The sequence below is a fragment of the Canis aureus genome, chromosome 3 (assembly GCF_053574225.1).
Source record: "Canis aureus isolate CA01 chromosome 3, VMU_Caureus_v.1.0, whole genome shotgun sequence".
Classification (NCBI taxonomy): domain Eukaryota; kingdom Metazoa; phylum Chordata; class Mammalia; order Carnivora; family Canidae; genus Canis; species Canis aureus.
In genome coordinates, this window is record NC_135613.1 from 81,067,792 (window position 1) to 81,087,829 (window position 20,038).

Sequence of the window (20,038 nt, forward strand, 5' to 3'; positions counted from 1 at the left end):
GGTGGGGGGCAGACGCAGAGCCTGGGGGCCTGGGCCAGTGTCACCCTGAGTTGTGCTGCACACTCGGAGCCCTGACACAGCCAGGACGCGGGGGACAGACGGGGCCAGAGTGGAGTCTGGTCAGCTGTGGCCCGCCCGCAGCCACCCCCTGGCTGAGCCCCCCGGGATGGAGCGGGAAGCACAGCCTAGTGGCCTAGTGTCTCCTGCTTCCAGTCTGATGGCAGAGGCTGCCTGGCGCAGCGCTGTCCCACTGCAGTGCCATGGGAGCCGCATGGGCAAGCCCCTTGTGTAATTTTAGAATCTTAAAAAATGGGGGACGCCTGGGGGGCTCAGTGGTTGAGCATCTGCCTTCAGCCCGGGGCGTGACCCCTGGTCTGGGATCGAGTCCTGCATCAGGCTCCCTGCAAGGAGCCTGCTTCTCCCTCTGCCTGTGTCTCTCCTTCTCTTTTCTGTGTCTCTCGTGAATAAATAAATATATTTTTAAAAAATCTTTAAAAAAATGTTCATTTGGGCCACCTGGCTGGCTTAGTTGGAGGAACATGCCAGTTTTGATCTCGGGGTTATGAGTTAAAGCCCCACATTGGGCGCACGAAATTACTTGCAGGGAGCCCAATGTGGGACTCGAACCCGGGTCTCCAGGATCACTCCCTGGGCTGAAGATGGTGCGAAACTGCTGAGCCACCCAGGCTGCCCTTAAATAACATTTTAAAAGATGTTAAATTAACCACATTTTTTAAAAAGTAAAAAGTAAAAAAAAAAAGATAAAAAAAGATGAAATACATTTTATTTATTTATTTTTTTTATTTTAAAAGATTTTATTTATTTATGATAGTCACAGAGAGAGAGAGAGAGAGAGAGAGAGAGGCAGAGACACAGGCAGAGGGAGAAGCAGGCTCCATGCACCGGGAGCCTGACGTGGGATTCGATCCCGCGTCTCCAGAATCGCGCCCTGGGCCAAAGGCAGGCGCCAAACCGCTGCGCCACCCAGGGATCCCGAAATACATTTTAATTATTTTAATTATTTACTTTTTTTTTTTAGATATTTATTTATTTATTTATTTATTTATTTATTATAGACATAAAGAGAGAGAGAGAGAGAGAGGCGCAGAGACACAGGCAGAGGGAGAAACAGGCTCCATGCTGGGAGCCTGATGTGGGACTCGATCCCGGGACTCTAGGATCACGCCCTGGGCCAAAGGCAGGCGCGAAACTGCTGAGCCACCCAGGGATCCCCTAATTTTATTTATTTTAATACATATTTATTTTAAGCCGGTATGGCCAAAATATTATTTCAGTGCGTGATCCATATAAATACTTCTTTTTTTTAAAGGTTATTTATTTATTTATTCATGAGAGACAGAGAGAGAGAGGCAGAAACACAGGCAGAGGGAGAAGCAGGCTCCACGCAGGGAGCCCGATGTGGGACTCGATCCCGGATCTCTAGGATCACACCCCTGGCTGAAGGTGGCGCTAAACTGTGAGCCACCTGGGCTGCCCTATATAAATAATTCTAGATGTAATAGTTCACTTTTTTTTTGGTACCAAGTCTTTGAAAATCTGGTGTATAAAAAAAAAAATAGAAAGAAAATCCGGTGTACATTTTCCACCTACAAGAAACCTCAGTGTGGACCAGCCACACGCACGGCAAGTACTCCATAGCCACGTGTGGCTGGCACCGCCAGGGCGACGGGGCAGGGCTGGTGGTGCCCACTATTTTCAGAAGAGGCATCTGGAGGCCGTATTGGTGGTGACCTGAGTTCAAGCCCCAACTCCAATAGTGCCTTTAGCTTTGGCCTCTTGGGGCCAAATTCGTCGACTCCTGGGTGGGATGTCTGAGGAAGGAAACCTGCCCCAGAGCCCCCTGCCTGGGAACCTGGAGCAGATCCACAGCCACAGCAGATTTTTCCTTTTCCTATCCCAGCTATTAGTCTGTACTGTTGATTCTCGACTCTGTCACACAGCTTCAGCCTTCTTCCCCAGAGAATGGAATTCCAAGCGTCTACCCTACCCGGGCAGACACCAGAAATATGATTTTCAAGTGGTTTGCTCTGGTGTCTTGTGACTGGCAGCTGATAAAGTGGATGATACAGTGTTTCTGTACAGGAGGCTGCAGTGCTGGGCCGATCGGGGTGTCTGCTGGGTGCGGGGGCAGCTTGTGGACCCCAAGGGTAGGGAACAGAGAACGTTCTGTGCTTCAGTGGGAAGCCTATCAAGCCCCTCTTCCTCCAAGCCTGGATGGCCAGACACATGGTCCCATCTGCCCACTCATGGGCCTGGAGGCAGTTGGCCAATTACTCAGCCCTCTGCTGTCTCACGTGAGCTGAGCCCAAGGCAGACCTCACTCCCCACTGGGTGTGCCGTGCACTGATAGGGAGAAGGCAAAGTCTGCCGGCTTTGTCTAGCCAGGGGTCGGCTGTGTGTCTAGCCAGGGGTCGGGCCAGAGGGGATGGAGCGAGTAGAGGACTCATTGTTGCTGCCTCTTCCTCTCTTGCTCCAGTGACGTCCCTGTTGAATAGATCCATTTTATTAACTTGGTGGATTTGTATTGAGAGCCTACTGTGTGCCAGGAACTATTCTAGACATTGGTGATAGAGCAGGGAACAAAAAGGGGAGGGCGATCAGAAATGTTGGGTGTGTAGGGAATTTTTGATGGCAGGTAGTGAAGGTGAATAAAGAGATCAATGAAGAGATGCCAAGGCCCTGTCTCTGTCCTGTCCAAGGAGCCCAGGGAGGGTTTTTGATGATGTAGGTGACTGACCTGCTCTGGAGAATTGCAGTTAGTTGGCCATCTGCACCCAAGAGCGATTGATTGAAGTAGGTTATAGCCCTACATACCCCCAGTGGCCTGTGTCATCATCTTGCCTTACCTAGTGATTGTATTAGTCACATTAACTTCACAGTCCAGCTCGAAACCCCTCTGGAAAATGCGCAGAGGACTCTGAGCTGGGAGGAAACGCTGTGGACTAGCTGCCACCACGGAGATTCACCCACCTTGACCCTAGATTCCTAAGGGGAAATGTGTGTAAGCAGGTGTATGTAGTATAGTCCTGCTTTTAGGTTCAAAAGGGTAGTCACACGAGTTCAGGGCCCGGGAGGCCTGGCTTACTAGCTGAAGGATTTTAGTTCCGTGCCAGGGGTGTGATGCGATGGCAGGAAAGTGAGCACAGCCTTAGCCAGCATTCATGGAGGTCTGGTGTCCAGATGGAGGGCAGTACTAATCCTGTGGATACAGTTGCATGCATTGGAAGCATGCTGGAGAGCTTCCAGAGGAGCCCCAGGCTGTAGCTGCGGATAGAGACTGTGTCTCATGAGGAAGCTGCCTGAGAAGGAGCACGGAGGCTGCTTGTAGCTGTTGTAAGCATTCGAGGGACTTTGATCTGATAAAGGGCTGACTTCCTTCGCTTGCTCCGACTAAGGGCAGCAGGTGGACAGTTCCAGCGATCTTGGAGTCTAGGGAGCCAGTCCTTCACAGGAGGCTGTTGAGGCAGTAGGGGGTGGGGGTCAGCCATATGGGCTCTGGAGCTAAGCAGCCCGGGGCCCAGTCCTCGTCCTCACTAGCTCTACACCCCTGGGCAAATTGCTGACCCTTCTCGCACACTGGGTCCCCGCCTGTACGTCGGAGGTCGTGACTGTGTTTAACTCGTAGGGTTGAGATCATACTTGGACAGTCCTTAAAAGTGTCTAGCAGAGCAGTTCTCAGGCATTTGGTAATGTCTAGAGACAATTTGGTTGTCACAACTGGGGACTGGGATTCCTACCGGCATCTAGCGGTAGAGGTCAAAGATGCTGCTAACATCCCATGGTGCATGGACAACCCCTCACCACAGTGACTCATCTGGTCCCTAAAGCAGTGGCCATGGGGTGGGGACCCTCCTGGTATCCCACATGGTCAGTGCACTGTACATTTTAGTAATTAATAAGGGATGTAATATGTGTTTAATCTCGTTTTACTGCTTGTGTGTTGGATGTTTACAAAACATCGGCTACCTTCCGAACTCTATAATAGAGTCTGAAAATATAAAGACATCTCCCAGACCACAGAGGTCATAGTCTCAGGGACAAGATACAAAACACATAATAATATAATATAAAATTATATTATGTGATAAAGCATCTTGTGTAATCCAGGTACTCTGATAGACTCTTGGTATAAACAAGCCTCCAATTTCAGAGGTTAGAAGATAGTGGGCAAGACATGAAAAGTAGTAATTACATCATCTGAAATGATATTACCTGTTAAGTGCCAGAAGCACGTTATAAATGATATTTTGTGGGAAGACAAACATTGGTTGCTTAGAAATGTCTGAAAAGACTTCATAGAGGAGGAGCCCTTTGAGCTGATGCTGGATTGAGGTGGTTCTTGTGAATGGGTTGCGGGGGCTTAGGATATAAATCTTGCTGCAGAGGTGGGAAGGGAGGAGGGGGAAAGGCAGCTCTCGAAAGGCAGCTCTCGTGCCGTGCTTGGGAAGAGGGTAGGAGGTGCATCTCCAGTGCACATGGCCCAAGGGTGAAGGGTCTCGATTGCTGCTAAGGAGCTTTGGCTTGTCGTTTAAGGGATGGAGAGCAATTGAGGCAGGAGGGTGGTTTGATCCAAATTATTTTTTAGAAGACTTCCATGTTGGCAGTTCCAAAGAAGGGGGTTAAATGAGTAAAGACTTTTGACAAAGAGACCAATTAGGAAGCAGGTAAATTGGGATGGGATCTAGACTTGGGGTGTCTCAAGAAGAGGAGATGGAGGACTATATTCTAAAGTGTTTCTGAGGCTCTTGACCATGTGGTCTTCGTGCTATGTCTGGGTTTTATTTTATTTTATTTTATTTTATTTTATTTTATTATTTTTAAAAAACAGCTACACCTAGCATGGGGCTCAGACTAACAACCTTGAGATCAAGAGTTATTTGCTCCTTCAAATGAGCACGCCAGGCACCCGTCAGCTGAATTTTCTAAAGCCTTACATCCCCAGTGCCTCCCACAATGCCGAGCATTCAATAGGAGCTCAGTGAGCACTGGTTGGAATGAGGAAATAGGATAGAATCGGTCATATTTAGTACCTGTTTAGTAGGGAGGGCGTGAGGGAAGACAGATGTTGGAAGACTGAGTTTCTGATAATGTGGGGCCCAGAAGAGGGGGAACAGGGAGAAAGATATCCAGTTGGCACGTGTTAAATTTGAAGAGTTAATGATCATCCAGTTAGGGACCTGTAACAGGAAATAACTAGGATGGACTCTGGGGAGGAATCCAAAGGTCTGAATCATTAGGGTGGGAGTGGTGGACAGATATCTGAAAATGAATGAACCCTGGCCAGGGAGAGCAGGGGTTCAAGGACAGATCAGCACTTAGAGCAAGTGAGGAAGGATTGTCGAGAGGTAGGAGGGAAGCAGGGCAGAGTCCTGACCCAGAAGCCAAGAAGTGGGCATCCGCCGACAGTATCAGGCTTCAGAGTTGGAAGAGTGAAAAGAGACCTTCTGCAGGTTTGAGGGTGAGGAGGCCCCTGATGTCTTCCGCAGGAGGAGGCATTTCTGCCTAAAACTGAGGTTGAGAACCGGGGTGGCGGGGGCGGCGGGGAGGAGCAAGTGGGCATCGCCCGGATGCAGAAGTCTGACCACTGGCGGGAAGGGTGGAGATGCAGGGGTGGCTGGGGGAGGCCGTAGAGGCCGAGAGGGGCCTTGTTTCCTTTGAGGAGGCCGGAGAAGTACCTTTGTTGGAGAGGAGTGAAGGAGAGAGAGTGGGAAGAAACCAGGCAAAGGGGGATCACTGATCTGAGCAGCAGACCTCGGTGCCCGGGCAGAGGGGTTGCGGGGAGCAAGAGGGGCGGCCGAGCCCGAGGCGGCAGGCAGGCAGCTCCAGTGTCTCCCTACAGAACTGAGGGACGGTGACCTCGATGACACGACTTGTTCGGGGTCTCTGAACCAATCAGAACGGGGCCTGTGCTCCCCCCTCATTGGTCTTCCCAGACCCCTTCTCAGGGACGTTCAACCATAACCCTGTGATGGGCCCCAGGGCGCAGAGAACCTGGCATCACGCCGTGGCCTCCGGGGGACAGGCATTCTGTTCCTTGTGCTTCAGCAGGTACCTGCTGTGTCTATGCAGCGTGAAGCATGGATGAGTGTCCACGCAGCATGAGGCACGGTGGGCCCTGGTTCTTCACTCCGTGCCCCCGGGCTGCCCTTCGGCGAGGTCTGGGGTGGTGCTCGCAGGCTCACTTCAGCAAGGGACACTGGTGTTTGGCAGGCTTCCTGCCCTGGGGTCAGCCTTGCCTGGTGCGTTGGGGGAGCTGGTCTCCCCGGCGGCTGGTGGCAGGCTGGGGCTGCTGCTTGCAGGACGTGAGTGGATCCGATCCCTGCTGTCTAGCTAGGTATCGTCCGGTGACTTTTCTCGCGCCCTTTTGCACCCGGAGGCCGGTCAGTGATGTGGGACGGCCAGCTGCTGGGAGAAGGCTGTCGGTGGGCCCCAGGGAGCAGCCACCCAAGAAGCCCATGCCCCGGGAATGTCAGCAGCTGCTGAGCTATGGTCTTGGCCGGGCCCAGCCAGGGGAGGGGGGCAGGCTGATGTAATCCCCGCCCGGGTGTCTCGGAGCAGGCGCTAAGCCCAGGCAGTCTGCTTCCCACAAACCAGCACAGTTTGGGAACAGAGACCCGCCAGTGCAGGCTTTCTGGGGAAGAGGGCAGAGAGGGCTCCTTGCCTTGTTGCTCGGGATCTGGACTGGTGAGCTGCGTTCACCTCCCACCGCCAAGGGTCTCCTGCGCCCAGGTGAGGCCTGGAGGGTGGCCGAGCGTGTGTCTTTCAGTTACCCTGGAGCTGGCTCTACGTGGCGTTTTCCACCCTGGCCTTGTGGAAGGGAGGTAGGGGTGGTGGTTTCGGGTTTGGTTTTCACTTAGGAATGCCTGGGTCCTGCCTTGAACCAATTAAGTAAAAATCTTGGAGAAGGGACCCTAGGCATCTATGTATTTTGAAAGTCTGTATTCTGAAGGGCACCAGTGTTGTGACCCTGCTGGTATAAAGGGAACTGCCACGAAATGAAGGAAATCCTGGTCCTGAAGACTGAGAAAGAGTGGAGGGTAGGAGAGGGTGCGGCTCATAAAGTCAGCAGATGTTAGGGCTGGAAGGATCCTGGTGTGGAGCTTTGCAACACAATAATGCGGTCCAAGCCTAGCAGCAGGGCACCACCTGGGAGTTGGTAAGAATTCACGTCCACCCACACCCACTGAGTCAGAATGCACACATCAGAGTGTGAGCACCCTGCTCTGGCCATCATCCAGACATCTGCATTGTCATCCTCCTCAGAGATTCTGAACCCAGGCTGCAGGTTAGAATCACCTGAGGTGCTCGAACAAACTCCAGGGCTGGGCCGGTCACTTCAGGTCAGAATTCCTAGGTGTGCGACCCAGATGCTCTTAATTATTTGTTTTTTTTTAAATGTTTTAGCACCCCAGGTGAGTCTCCTGTTCTGTCAAGGTCAAAAACATCCACTTGAACCAGTGTTTCATTCATCAGGCGATCCTATTCAAATATAGATCCCAATTTTGTAGGTCTGGAGGGACCTGAAATAATGCGCGCGCGTGTCTTTTTTTTAATATTTTATTTATTTATTAATGAGATACACACACACACACACACACACACACAGAGGAGGCAGAGACACAGGCAGAAGGAGAAGCAGGCACCATGCAGGGAGCCTGATGTGGGACTCGATCCCAGGTCTCCAGGATCACACCCTGGGCTGAAGGCGGCGCTAAACCGCTGAGCCATCCTGGCCACCCTCTCTCTCTCTTAATTTTAAGATTTATTTATCCATTTGAGGGGTGCCTGGGTGGCTCAGTTGGTTCACGATCCTGATTGTGATCCCAGAGTCCTGGGATCGAACCCCTTCTCCCTCTGCCCCTTCCCTTGCTTGTGCATGCTCTCTCTCTCTCTCAAATGGATAAATAAATCTTTTTTTTTTCTTTTAAGATTTTATTTATTTATTTGAGAGAGAGTGAGCGTGCACAAGCGAGGGGAGGGGCAGAGGGAGACGCTCTCCAGCAGACTCCCCGCTGACTGCGGAGCCAACATCTCATGACCCTGAGATCATGACCTGAGCAGAAATCTGGAGTCAGACACTCAACTGACAAAGCCATTCAGGCGCCCTGAGATTATGCATTTCCTTTTTTTTTTTTTTTTTTAAGATTTTTATTTATTTATTCATGAGAGATACAGAGAGAGGCAGAGGGAGAAGCAGGCTCTCTGTGAGGGGAGCCCGATGTGGGACTCGATCCCAGGACCCCGGGATCACACCTTGAGCTGAAGGCAGATGCTCAACCCCTGAGCCCCCCAGGCACCCCGAGATTATGCGTTTCTAATAAGGTGGCTAGTGATGCCCTTGGTTCTGATCTGATAAATATACTTGGGGCTGCAGATGCCTCTTAGGCTAACTTCCCAGTTTTACAACCAGATAAACTGAGGGTCAGAGAGGGAGAAGTGACTCCCCCGAGGCAACCCAACGTGCAGTCAGTACTTCCTGAGCAAGGGCTAAGGCCGGGCAGGGTGCTGGCTAGCAGGGTGCTGGCTACCAGAGCAAGACCCACTTCACCGCCACCCTCACAGGGCTCCAATTCCAGTGGGGAAGGCGGAGAGAAAGCAAGCCAGTGAGTAAGCTCATTGCAGATGGGAAGTGCTTTGGCCCGTGCCAGGGTAAGGAACCACTTGGCAGTGGCTGTAGGTAGGTAGGTACCGAAGAAGGCAGGCGAGCCACTTGGGGAAGAGCGGTCAGGGAAGTTACTAGAACCCTGACTTGCGTTGGCGTCTTCTAAGTACAAATCCAGAACTCTACTGGACAGGGTCACCCTCCATCCCTCCTGGGGCTTGGGGATGGGTGCTCCTGACCCTCCTGAGGGCGGCTGGCTCTGGCCCCCACTCCTCGTCCCGCCCCCTCCAAGACTCATTCTTTGGTGTTTGGGGACTCAGAGCAGAGCCTGAGGGCAGGACATGGACTCCCTAATAGGACAACGGTCAGGATAATTGATTTAAGGCTTGTAACAAAAACCAGCCCTCATCCTGATGCTGTCTCCTGGCCTGCAGAAATAATTTGAGGTTTTCCAGGTCGCCCTGGAGAGCAGGAGCACTAGAGCTTCCCCACCTCTCCAAGTGAATCGCAGGAATCGCCGGGCGGCTGGTGACAGTGCCTGTCCCTGTCCCGCCCTGGCCGATTTAGCCGTCCTGGGAAGGGCCCTGCAGTCGCTGGTTTCAGTAGGTGGCCCGGGCTAGTTCCTCAGATCCAGGGGACTGGGGGACACTGGGCGAGGACCAAATGGCACCTCCTCACGTGGCCCCGCGAGCTGCCGACATTGCTTCCCGGTGACTGCAGCGTGGCCCTGGCTGAGTCTGTGCGTAGGGGTCTCTTTGCTCCTGTGCGTGGAGCAGCTGCCCCCCTTGCAAAGCCCCGTCCTTGCCCTGCCGGCTCTGGCCCTGCCCCAGAGCGGCTCCATCTCCTGTGACCAACCAGACATCCCCCTCCCCGCACTCCCATTCACACTCTTGGCTTCTCGGAGCTCCCCCCACCCCCCACCCCCCACCCCCCAGCACTGGGATGATGAGGGCTTGGACGCTGCATTTAGTCAGGGTGTGCAAGGGCCAGAGGACCATCCCACGGCCCACCCTCACCCCAGTGCCTGAGCTGAGTGGATCTGTTTGGCTGGAGTAGTGAGAGACTGAGGATGGAGGGGTGAGTGGGAGCCAGAACCAAGGGAATGGTTTGGATGCCAGAGAATGGGTAAACCTCAGCTGCATAAGATACAGATCACAACCCTTGTACAGGTCACTTCCATGTAAAAGGTGGGTCAGGTTCCCATCCGCCTCCTGGAGCTGGCCCTTCCCAGGTCCAGGTGAGGAAGGGGACAGAGAAAGCACACCAGGGAAGCTGGGGTAGCCTGGCCGGCCTTGGGGCCTCATCTTTGAGGAGTGGGACCTGGGGTCCCGTTCTGTGGCTTAGGCCCCTCCTGGACACTTGATGCTGCCTTTGAAGGGTTAGCGGGATGTCCGCTGTCCGGATGGCCACTCAGGAAGCAGCTCTGTGCTTTCTGGAGAAGGGAAGGCCGGCTGTGCGGGTGTCCTGCTCTAGTATCCAGGTAGGAGGTTTGCAGAGCTGCCCACACACCTACCATTCCTCCCTCCTAGGTGGCCCGAGGCAGCCGGGATGACAGCTCTCCCCAGGAACCCTGCTACCCTCTGAGAAACATGATCAGCAAGTCCCGTGAGTGTCGTCCAAGGGCTCCCCCACCCTGAAGGCTGGGCCCCCAGGAGCAGTCTTCAGCACCATCCTGGGACCCCCTGCGGGTTGTAGAGGGACAGACAGATAGCCAGGGGGCCCCCTCTTCATCTTGAAGGACAGTAGAAACCCAGGCCCAAGCCCCGTGCTGGAAAACTATGGCCAGGTGAGGGCCGGGGACCGGGGCTGCTTGAGTTGGAGGTTGCAGGGCCCCAAAACAGGGTAGGTGGACTGGGGCTGTACCTGCCTGTCTCTGCCTCTAGCTCCTCTGTGCATGCGCCCTGCAGGCTGGAAGCTCCTGGCCATGTTGGCTCTGGTCCTGGTCGTCATGGTGTGGTATTCCATCTCCCGAGAAGACAGGTACATTGAGCTGTGAGTCCAGCTTCCATGTCCTTCCACTGGTTTTTCTCAGGAATGGGCTCAGGCACGGAGTGTCATGGGGTGGCGGACCTAGTGGGGCCCGGAGGGTTCAGAGGGCCAGGGCATGACCCCTCCCTTCAGCTGCTAGCATGAAATCCTTCCAGGAGGGTAGATAGTGGGTTGGGGGCCAGGGTCTGGGATGAGTCCCCAGGGCCCTCACCCAGGGAGCTCAGGAGAAAAGAGTTGGTGTCAGAGAGAACTTGGGTTGAGATGATTCTATCCAGCACATCACTCCCTGGGACCTTGGGACCACTGCCGTGGGGTAGGTGGAGGTGGCCTGGGCCGCTGGCCCCTGGGCCTGAGAGGTCTGACCGAAGCTCCTCTCTCCTCTCCTTTTCTGTCTCTAGTTTTTATTTTCCCATCCCAGAGAAGAAGGAACCGTGCTTCCAGGGTGAGGCAGAGAGAAAGGCCTCTAAGCTCTTTGGCAAGTGAGTACTTGAGGGTGAGGTGGGGCGGGGCACGGGGTGAGGTGGATGGTGCCCCAGGGTGGGGGCCCCGGTGCTGGCTAGATGGAGGGGAACGTGCCAGTGGGCATGGGGAGGTGAGCCCGTGAGGGGAGGAGAGGCCTCTGAATCTCTATATCTGTATTATAATATAACCATTATATACAATATTATATAATGTGTAAATTATATATGGAGTTGGAGGTTGCAGGGGCCCCAAATATTATATCTTATACATTATTTACACATTGTATATATAACATGTAATACATTATATTATGTGTGTTATGTATAATATATATAACCTTAGTCAGAGGCTTCCTCAAGATCAGTTCCTTTCGGGGCACCCGGGTGGCTCAGTGGTTGAGCACCTGTCTTTGGCTCAGGTCATAACCCCAGGGTCCTGAGATCAAGTCCCGCGTCGGACTCGCTGCAGGGAGCCTGCCTCTCCCTCCGCCTGTGTCTCTGCCTCTCTCTCTCTGTCTCTCATGAATAAATAAAATCTTTTTAAAAAAACAAAAGATTAATCCCTTTCTCATCCCCACCCTACTTTCACCTCTGTGCAGCTACTCCCGAGATCAGCCCATCTTCCTGCAGATGAAGGATTATTTCTGGGTCAAGACACCGTCTGCCTACGAGCTGCCCTATGGGACCAAGGGGAGCGGTAAGCCGTGCGGGTTCGTGGGGGCGGTGGGCTCCCCTCGGCCACGCTGCTGCTTGTTCTTTGCTGCCTGCAGTCCCCGGGCCCACGTTCAGAGCTGGGCTGATGCTGGGGTGGGGCGAGGGGTGGCGGGGCGAGGGGGCAGCAGGGGCCCGGAGGAGCAGTGGAGGGAGAGTTGGCAGCCTTTGGCAAGCTCGCTGGTTGTCATGGGCCCCTCCCCTGTGTGTCTTTTTGCAGAAGACCTGCTCCTCCGGGTTCTAGCCATCACCAGCTACTCCATTCCAGAGAGCATCCAGAGGTGAGGACACACTCCCTGCACAGAGTCTGAGCACCTCCTCTTTCCTGCCCCCGTGCGACAGTCATGGGCTAGCGCCTCCCAGCGGGCCCTCCTGCCTCTGGTCCCCTGTGGCCAATTTGACCCATCTTCCTAGCCTGCCTGTCTCCAGAGAGGCAGGGACACCAGTGTCCCCGGCAACTGAGCCCGGACATCCGGGTGCCGTAGCAGGCGGGGTCTCGCCGTGGCAACAGGCAGGCCTGGCAGCAGGCTGGGTTGGGGGGTGCTGGGAAATGGGGATCTCCCTCCTCCCCTCCTCTGTCTGCCGTGCTCTGCTCAGTCTTCTCTCCCATCAAAGCCCAGGGCTGCGGAGTCAGCAGGACCGTAAGCAGGACTGCCTGGAGATGCTGGTCCATGGGGATCAGGGGCGAGGCGGCCAGGGAAGGAGTCCTGAGCCGGGCCCCAGGCAGACCCAGGGCGGGAGTTCAGTGCAGCTGGAGCAGGGCTCACGCCTGGGGCTGATCACCCTCTTCCCACGGCAGTCTCAAGTGTCGCCGCTGCGTGGTGGTGGGCAATGGGCATCGGCTGCGCAACAGCTCGCTGGGAGATGCCATCAACAAGTACGACGTGGTCATCAGGTCTGTAGGCCTGGCCCTCGTCCCTTCCGTTGGGGGGTGACTGTCGACGGGCCCGTGGGTCTCTGGGTGACGGGCATCCCCTCCCCGCCTCCCAGACTGAACAACGCCCCCGTGGCTGGCTACGAGGGTGACGTGGGCTCGAAGACCACCATGCGTCTCTTCTACCCGGAGTCAGCCCACTTCAACCCCAAAGTGGAGAACAACCCAGACACACTTCTCGTCCTGGTGGCCTTCAAGGCAATGGACTTCCACTGGATTGAGACCATCCTGAGTGATAAGAAGAGGGTAAGTGGCATCCTGAGTGCCAAGAGGTTGGCGAGGGGTCAAGGCTCAGCGGTGGGCCACCGCCTGTCTCAGGGCCTCATGTTCCACAACGTCCGCCCCATGATTCCAAAGAGCCCACGTGGGGAAGGTGTCAACTCCGTGTCCTGCGGGGCTTCTGAGAAGCCACCGCAGCAGCCAGGGCCTCAGAGGCTCCAGGAGGCAGGTGGCACCCCAAGCGTGAGGCTGCTGGGACAGGGAAACTGCCAGGATACAGGTTTGCCGGGGAGAAACCCCTGAGCAGAGCGCTGGTCAGGAGTCCTCTGCAGGCGGGCGTGGGGTAGGAGTCTGTCCTTCTAGGTGGTATCCACTCTTGTTTTTCAACCAGTCAAATCCTGACTGGTCCCATCTAGCATTTTGCCAAAAGTAAGCACGCTCCTTCCACCTGTCCCGATATCTTTGGGAAGGGACCACATGCCGTGTCACCTGGCCTCCCCCTGAGCAGGGCCCTCAAACCTCTCTCTCCCTGCTCCTCTCCTCTGGTGGCCTTTCCCCTCTGCGTGGCTGGCCCCCACCTCCCTCCCCTCTCACCCCCACATTCCTGAGGGCCTCTGCTGATGTGGGGACCCCACCAGGCTGGACTTGAGAAACAGGCCTGCGCACACCCTCATGTCTCCCTTCCAAATCCTGTGCCCCACAGGTACGAAAGGGCTTCTGGAAGCAGCCTCCCCTCATCTGGGACGTCAACCCCAGGCAGGTTCGGATTCTCAACCCTTTCTTTATGGAGATTGCAGCTGACAAACTGCTGAACCTGCCAATGAAACAGCCACGCAAGATTAAGCAGGTGCAGGTGATGGGCAGGGAAGCCTGAGGGCTGGGTGGGAAGTTTCTAGAGTCTTGGGAAGCCCTGGAGGACCCCAGGAGAGGGAAGTAATGAAAGAGACATCCGTTTGCATTTGAACAGCACCTGGGACTGCTTCCTGGCCTCACCTTCCCTGTGTTCAGTTTCCCTGGCTGCAGGAAGGGGGGGTGCGCGCTTTTGAGACCCACTGGGCCTCTGCCCAGCAGGGAGGTGGTAGGGATGTCTTTATAAGGCTTAGGGTTAGAGGCTTTGGCAGGTCTAGTCAGGATTTATAAACCAGGGAGTTGCTGGGACAGTCTATGGCCTTGACTTTAGAGCTACTGGAGTCTGTGCAGTTGCTCTTAGGTCACTGTGTCTGTGATCTTATCTTGGAACAGATTGGTCAGGATGAGTTGAGCTCAGTGTGTCTTGTGTGTCCTGGTTTGGTGCGATGTGTCAGTTTTGGGGAGTTGTGGTACAGTTTTGCAAGTTCTGGTTTTTGCACCTTCCCAAGGACAGCCACACATGTCTCAGGGGCCCCCAGAGAGGCCGTATGGGATAGTTGTCAGAGGTGACCAGTAAACATAGATAGGTCTCGGCTGTCCTGCTTAACTCTGGGGCCTTGAGCAAATCGGCCACTTGGAGCCTCGCCTTTCTTATCTATGTGGTGGGGATAGGGTCAGTACTGAACGTTTAAGGCCATTGTAGAATTTAAAAACATAATTATATAACATGCCTATCGTGGAGATTGGTACATAGTGGATACTCATTGTATTTGCCAAATTTTGCATCAATGATTTTATTCCTCACCGAGGATGCACTGTGATTCAGCTTCATAGGTTGAATGCCTCCTTTTGTGGCTGCTCAGTCCAGGGCCACAGATTTGCACGCTTGGGGAGTAAGACAGGCACCTTGCCCTAAGGACACTCAATCTAGCAAAATAAACATACACGTTGCAACACGGAGTGGTACAATGCCTTAGTGGAGAGTTGTTCCAGATGCTATAGGATCTGGGAGGAGGGGCCGACCTCTGTGTGGGGCTGGCTCGGACGCCCCGGCCCAGAGGAGGTGGTCGTGGAGTTGGGTCTTTGAGGGGTCATGGGGCCCATCAGGCAGAGACTTGGGGTAGAGGTATTACCTTTGGCAAGACCAGCCAGCTTCTCCAGCACTGAGTTCTAGCGCAAGTGATGTTGAGGGGGCAGCCAGGAGGTGTTTTATGGCCCTGATGGGATGTGAGGCAGAGGGGAAAGTGCTGGAGTGGGGAGACAAGAGAAGGAACCAGAACCCAGCTTTTGGCGGTGGGAGGGGAAGAGGAAGGGATGCACTTGACGTAGTAGTTTCCCATTGCTGCTTAACAGATCACCAGACTTGAGTGGTTTAAAGGAATACCCATTGATGGACTCATAGTTCTGGAGGTCGGAAGTCCCGCATGGCTTGGCTGCGTTCTTAATCTGGAGGCTGGGGGCTGGGGGTATTGGGGGCGAGGGGGGACGTGCTTCCAGGATCTTTCTTGTCAAAGGCATTCAGTTCCTTGTGGTTCAAGCCAGCAGAGGCATGATAAATCTTGCTTGCACTTCACACCCCTGACTTCCTCCATTACCGATCTCTAGCCCCAGATGCAAAAGCTCAGGTAATTAGGTCAAGCCCACCCGGATTATCTATTTTATGGCCAGTGGCACCTGTAGAGTGATAGAATGTAATGTAATACGTCTCAGATTTGTGGGTTCCATGTGCACTCAAGGGTCATGGGGGTTATCTTCGGGATCTCCTGCTACATCATTTATTTTACAGGTGAAGTGGAGAGATTTATAGCAATTCTAGGTTTCCGGCTTAGACAGCTGGCTGGATGGTAATGTGCTTAAGGAACACAGGGGATACAGGGGGAGAGGAGAGTCTGGTATGTTTCAGGAGCCTGTGACCAGGCACAGTTGGCCAGTGGCCATGGAAATGTGGTTTGGCAAATGTGAACTAGATAAGGTAACGTAGTGGTGATCAAAGCAACAGGTGAGGGGCGCCTGGGTGGCTCAGTGGTTGAGCATCTGCCTTTGGCTCAGGTCGTAACCCCAGGGTCCTGGGATCAAGTCCCGCATCCAGCTCCCCACAGGGAGCCTGCTTCTTCCTCTGCCTGTGTCTCTGCTTCTCTCTGTGTGTCTCTCATAAATAAATAAATAAAATCTAAAGAACAAAAAAATAATAATAATAATAAAGCAGCAGGTGAAAGAGAAGGCCCAGGCAGGAAGGGACAGATGAAATGACAGGAGAGCTCAGAGGGGACCTGACAAGAGCCAGGGAGTGGGCAGCTGAAGTGATCGGGAAGGCAGTTGTGGGAGCTGACAAAGGCAAGATTTGTGAGGTTAGAGTACCAGGTTGCCTGTCCCCGTGGATAAAGTAGGGATGGAGAAAGGAGTCCCCCTCCTCCTCCCTCCATAGCAGTCCATAAGGTGGGTGGGAAAAGTATTGCTGTCCCCACTTTACAGAAGGGGAGAGCCCGCCCTCATTAAAGAGGCACACAGTCCGTGCGAGAGCCCCAGGTTTTCTTCTGAAAGAGGTAAGGTTTTCCAAAGCAGAGAGCAGGACCTTTCCACTCCCTGAGCAAAGAGTCCTAAGCCTCAGTTTCCCCATCTGTAAAATGGGGCCTATGATAGTGTCTGCCTCAAAGTGTTTTTGTGAAGACTGGATGCACTCATGTATTATAGGGAGTAAAGTGTTTAACACAGTGTCAGGCACATAGGAAGTGCTCAAAGCTAATAGCTGATGATGAGTATTCCCACGGTCATGGTCATACTGATTGCCATCATCACGCCTAGAGACCCAAACCCTCCTTGAGGTGTGTTGGGCTATCCTATCCAGCCTGATAGCCGTGAACTACCTGTGGCTATTTAAATTTAAATTAATTAAATTAGGGTCGCCTGGGTGGCTCAGTGGTTGAGCCTTTGGCTCAGTCGTGATCTGGAGTCCTGGGATCAAGTCCCACGTCGGGCTCCCTGCATGGAGCCTGCTTCTCCCTCTGCCTGTGTCTCTGCTTCTCTCTCTCTCTCTCTCTCTGTGACTCTCATGAATAAATAAATAAAATCTTTTAAAAAATAATAAATTAATTAAGTATAAAATTAAATCAAGTAAAAGATTCAGGGGCGCCTGGGTGGCTCAGTCGTTAAGCGTCTGCCTTTGGCTCAGGTCATGATCCTGGGGTCCTGGGGTCGAGCCCCACATGGAGGTGGGGCAGACTGATGGCTAGAGCCCCTGCCCCCATCAGAAGAACGTGAAGTTCTTTTTTTTTCTTTCTTTCTTTCTTTCTTTTTTTTTTTTTTTAGAACGTGAGGTTCTTGACTGCTCCAATCTCCAGCATCCATTGGAGCATCCCTGCATCCCTGCTCAGTGGGGACTCTGCTTCTCTCTCTCCCTCCACCTCTCCCCCAGCTCATGCTCACTCTCGCTCTCTCTCAAATAAATAAATAAAATCATTTTTTTTAAGGAAAAGATTCAGTTCTAGTGCAGCCATGCCAGCCCCACTCGCAAGCCCAGTAGCCACATGTGCTTCATGACCGCTGTGCAAGGCAGCACGGATGAAGAACGTTTCCGTGAAAAAGAAAGTCTGTGGCAGAGCAAGCCTAGAAGGCGGTGAAGGGAGCAGGGCTCCCTCTCATACCTCCCGCACCCCTTGTCCCCCAGAAGCCCACCACGGGCCTGCTGGCCATCACGCTGGCTCTCCACCTCTGCGACCTGGTGCACATCGCCGGCTTCGGCTACCCGGACGCCCACAACAGGAAGCAGACCATTCACTACTATGAACAGATCACGCTCAAGTCCATGGCGGTAAGCGGCCCCCGCTTCCGAGCTGGGTGGGACGGAGGTGGGGGACCCTGGGTGAGTGAAAGTGGGGCCCCGAGGCGGCTCGTGAGGGGGTCACTCAGAGGGCCAGAACCAGAACCCAGCCCCCTGGACTCATGGGCCTGAGTCCCCCTGGATCTGGCCACACAGGTCCTGGCTTCCTCCCGAGGGCCAGCACAGGGACATGGGGGCTGTGGGGGGCGCAGGGAGGCCTTCTAGGGCCGGGGAGGTCCCTGAGAGGCCCTCACTTTGCTTCCTTGGCTGTCTCCGCAGGGGTCAGGCCACAACGTCTCCCAGGAGGCCCTGGCCATCAAGCGGATGCTGGAGATCGGAGCAGTCAAGAACCTCACGTTCTTCTGACGGGGGCAGGAGCTCTAGCCGTCAGTCTGCCCGCCCTGCCGCCTGAGCGACCAACCACGGCTGTGGGGGCGCCGGCGTGACCTGCTTGGATTCCCCCTCCCCGTGTGGAGAGGGGGCCTGGTATAGGCGGGGCCTGAGATGGGGCCGCGCCCCTGGCTGCTCTTGGGGCGGCCGGATCCAGTCAGGGTGGAGGCCCCGGGTGGCGGGAGGCCTTCCGAGGCGCGGGGTGTGTGGCTGAGGCACCCCTTCTCACCAGCCCCGGGAGCTTATTTAATGGGCTATTTAATTAAAAGGGTAGGAATGTGCCTCGGGCTGGTCCCATGGCATCCGGAAACGGGGGCATAGCACAGTGGTCTGCCCACTGTGGATAAAAACACACAAGTGCTTGGCCCACTAGAGCCTAGAGCCAGAGCAGGCCTCCCAGGAGGGCAGGGGCGTCTGGAGCGGGTGGGTGCCCTCCAGAGAGGGGCTGCTACCTCCCAGCGGGCATGGGAAGAGCATTGGGATGGGGTCCCACGGAGAATGGGACCTCATGTAGAAAAGAGGTTTGAAACCTAACATTAAACTATTTTTTCCTAAAACGGAAGCGGTTGTGATACCCTGTGTCCTTCAGGTTGGGGAGGACATGGAGGGGGCGAGGGGGTCCCCTGTCCCAGCACTAGGCAGGCCTGTTAAAGACCGGCAGTGTCTCTGGGACCCAGTGGGACCCAGAAGAGGCCATGGTCATTCAGGAAATGATGACTGGGTACAGCGCTTGGTGCCAAGTCATTCATTGTCACCCCGTGTGGCAGGCAGGTGGTGTCAGAGCGGGCTGACTGCTGGACACCCAGCCTGGCACTCTCCATCCCGTTTGACTCGCAGAGGTAGAGAGAGGCAGGAGCATGTCAGATGGAAATGGCAGCACTCTGTTCCCCTCTCCCTGTTCCTCCTCCTTCCCTCTCCAGTCTCTCTTTTCTAAAACCTCCTGCTGGGAGGTGTGTGTTTGAGGACAGGGGTGGAGTCAGACAATGGAAGCCAAGTTTCCTTTCTCAGATTAAGTGGGAATCATAAAATGGAGTTTACAGAAGGTCCTGCCAGTGGCCCAGGCTGCCAGGATTGGGATGGGCAGGGCTTGGGCAACATCTGAGGGATCTGGCAAGGCCTATCCAGCCAGTTGCTGGGCCAGGGGACAAAATGCCATTTTCCCCGGGTCTCTAGAGTTGTGAGCACCCTGCCATTTGCCTGTATCTCCCCGCTTTGTTCTCCATCTTCCCAGGCCGTGTTTAGCTGCCAACTGGGCATCTTGCCACCCCCACAGCTGTTCCCTTACATCTGGAGCCAGGAGCGAGAGCTGGAACTCCCCCCTAGAGAATGGGACTCACAGCTGTGTTCCTGGCTTTCTCGGAAAGAGTTGCAGCCTTGAGGTTTTGAGACAGTTAGACTGGGACAGGACAGATAAAGAGGAGCAGAGATGCGGGAGAAGCAGAGGAAGATGACACACTTCTGGACCGGGTGTTGGAGCAGCCTTGAGAACACCCGACCTCATGCCACGGAACGGTCCTGAGGACCATCCCTGGGAATAGCGTTGCTGCTCTCCCAGAAGCCTGGTGACATTACTTTGCTAGCTGCCCTCCCCTCAGGGGAGAGGGGGGATTCCGCAATAGGGCCCCAGCACCTGCAGCCCCTAGCCCTCTCTCCTCTACAGAGGCAAGCCTTGTCTCCCAGCCTTTGCGGGGAGACTTGCTGACTCCAAAGGGTGTGAATGTGTGCAGGGATCTTAGCTCTGCTTATCCGTGATGCTTCCCCAGCAGCTTCTCGTGAGGGTATGCAAGGGAGTGTCCATTTCCCCATCCAGGCCATTGAAAGTGGCTGTCAGCACATATGATCCAGCTGTCCTGGACTGGGGCCACCGCCTGTTACTGAACACGCCTCAGCTTGAGCCAGAATCCAGCACACAGGGATGGGTCAGACCCTCTCCCTAAACTCCGCACACACGGGTATAGACACGAGAGCAGTCCACATTCTTGCTGGGCTATGCCCCTGATGCCATAGGCAGGAGGTCTCCCGACTGCATACTGATAAGTGCGCAC

General features: G+C 54.5%; 1 protein-coding gene across 11 annotated transcripts in view; it reads left to right on the forward strand.

Moving 5' to 3' along the window:
• Window positions 1–18,555, forward strand: part of ST3GAL4 (ST3 beta-galactoside alpha-2,3-sialyltransferase 4) — a 32,076-nt gene extending 13,521 nt beyond the window's left edge. For 2 of the 11 annotated variants that reach the window (XM_077894122.1, XM_077894124.1), the window contains exons 2-11: window positions 10,153–10,228; window positions 10,507–10,615; window positions 11,011–11,091; window positions 11,673–11,770; window positions 12,005–12,065; window positions 12,584–12,679; window positions 12,775–12,964; window positions 13,641–13,784; window positions 17,451–17,594; window positions 17,883–18,555. In XM_077894122.1, the coding sequence (XP_077750248.1) occupies window positions 10,213–10,228; window positions 10,507–10,615; window positions 11,011–11,091; window positions 11,673–11,770; window positions 12,005–12,065; window positions 12,584–12,679; window positions 12,775–12,964; window positions 13,641–13,784; window positions 17,451–17,594; window positions 17,883–17,969 (1,026 nt within the window). In that variant the 5' untranslated portion in view covers window positions 10,153–10,212 and the 3' untranslated portion in view covers window positions 17,970–18,555. Of the gene's footprint in view, window positions 1–5,328; window positions 5,480–6,211; window positions 6,356–10,152; window positions 10,229–10,506; window positions 10,616–11,010; window positions 11,092–11,672; window positions 11,771–12,004; window positions 12,066–12,583; window positions 12,680–12,774; window positions 12,965–13,640; window positions 13,785–17,450; window positions 17,595–17,882 lie in introns of those variants that run through there. The other 9 variants (XM_077894125.1, XM_077894127.1, XM_077894118.1 and 6 more) reach the window with 8 other exon arrangements.
• Window positions 18,556–20,038: the final 1,483 nt, after the last annotated feature.